This window comes from Amphimedon queenslandica, unplaced genomic scaffold, assembly GCF_000090795.2.
Source record: "Amphimedon queenslandica unplaced genomic scaffold, v1.1 AMPQUscaffold_6706_Cont21338, whole genome shotgun sequence".
Lineage (NCBI taxonomy): Eukaryota > Metazoa > Porifera > Demospongiae > Haplosclerida > Niphatidae > Amphimedon > Amphimedon queenslandica.
The window spans coordinates 1-1,609 of NW_003553005.1; the positions used below are offsets into that span (position 1 = coordinate 1).

Consider the following 1,609-nt stretch of genomic DNA (forward strand, 5'->3'; position numbering starts at 1 on the left):
ACCTATTCTCGATTATTGTTGTGCTACATGCCAGCATAGATGCCAGGTACAGATATGTTCTCTTGGTCTCTTGTGTTGCTGCTCCTATCTCTTGCTTGTATAACTAGCTGCCATGCTCTCACTTTTGAGTTCAGCATCAATCATACTTGTGGATACTTTATAACCGTGACGTTTTCTATAATGAAGGAATCCCAAGTCGAAAACCAAGGTGCTGATAAACTAGAATACTCCTGTAAGTTATGCATAATACTCTAACCAGGTATGTGACATCTAGATTTACGTTAGGTTCTGCCGAGATTCCTCAAAATGGTATTGTTGAATTTAATCCTGTACATAACGGATCAAATACAGATGGATTGTTTCTTCAGTGGTATACCAATCAATCAGCTTGTGGCATGAACGTTTCTGATGTGCATGTTCATTGTGAGAATGCTCAACAGGCTACTCATTGCATGAATTATTATTCAGAATCAGCTGGCACCATCAGTTGCTTAAAAACTAATCTCAATTTATGCTCAAGTTGTAGCATATCTCAAGGAACACCAGCTACACGATGTTATACTCACAGTGCTAACAGCATTTGTCCTACTATAACTCAAAATTTATCATCAAGCTTTAGTGCTTTAAATACTCAATATTCACAATCAAACATACCTTTAACCGTTGAAAGTACTGCAACGATTGATTCATCACCAGCTATTGTGACTTCAACAACTCAATATTCATCAACCTCAATGACTCATGATTCATCATCAGTTGTTGCTTCTCCTTTTGATGACTTTTCTTCTTCTTCCTTTGCTGATTTATTTTCACCCTCTCCATCTCCTACTTCCTTATATTGTCCTCCTGATCCTCTGTGGCCACTAACACCAGCTGGATGTGATGCCCCCCTCAACAGAACCTGCCATTATGGACTATTTAATGGTCCGTTTATATTATTTTATTTATTTTATGAATAATCTTTAATAGCTACTAGGCACTGTAATGAAAGTGGGAACTGGGATCCTGTTAACTGTCTTGCTGATAAAAACTTTGAGGCTATTGTATTGCTGGTAAAGTATTGTACACAATATTATTTAAACCCGTGTATTTTAATATAGGCATCATCATCTCCTTATGATGCACTTGTCTCCCTTTCAAACAATATTAGTACTATTCCTGGCATTCAAACAGTGGTACTGTTAGATATTATAGCTTCCAGTAATGCCAGAAATGCTACTACTACTGAGGAATTTGGACAAGTGAGTAAAATATGACTTTTATTTTACCACTGTATTTTCCTCTGTAGTTACTTTTGAGAACTTTTGATCAATTTTTAAAAGGAATAAACGTATCACTTTATGATGAAGAAGTTAGTATCAAAATATTTTAAAACTAAAACCTCTTAAAATAACTTTAAAATGTCTTAAAATAGATTTGCTAAAATGCTAATAATGATTTGCTATTTGCCAAGTTTATCACTCCCTGTCCAAAGCAACCAACATTGTAAAATAAACACATTTTACTAATCATTAGCAATTAGTGCTGATACTTCTTTCCTTCATTACATGTACATACTACTACCGTATAATGCAAAATTTTTAAAGGCTGTAAATTTCGTGGATTTCAC

At 34.9% G+C, this 1,609-nt stretch overlaps 1 protein-coding gene across 1 annotated transcript; it reads left to right on the forward strand.

Moving 5' to 3' along the window:
- Positions 1 to 31: 31 nt before the first annotated feature.
- LOC109591964 (uncharacterized) lies at positions 32 to 1,351 on the forward strand (the record flags this gene model as incomplete). The annotated part of the gene is made up of 5 exons (XM_020007549.1): positions 32 to 232; positions 286 to 924; positions 970 to 1,052; positions 1,101 to 1,241; positions 1,289 to 1,351. Coding segments are annotated over exons 1-5 (1,119 nt in total), but the record flags the coding sequence as incomplete, so codon positions are not given.
- Between the last annotated feature and the right edge of the window lie 258 nt (positions 1,352 to 1,609).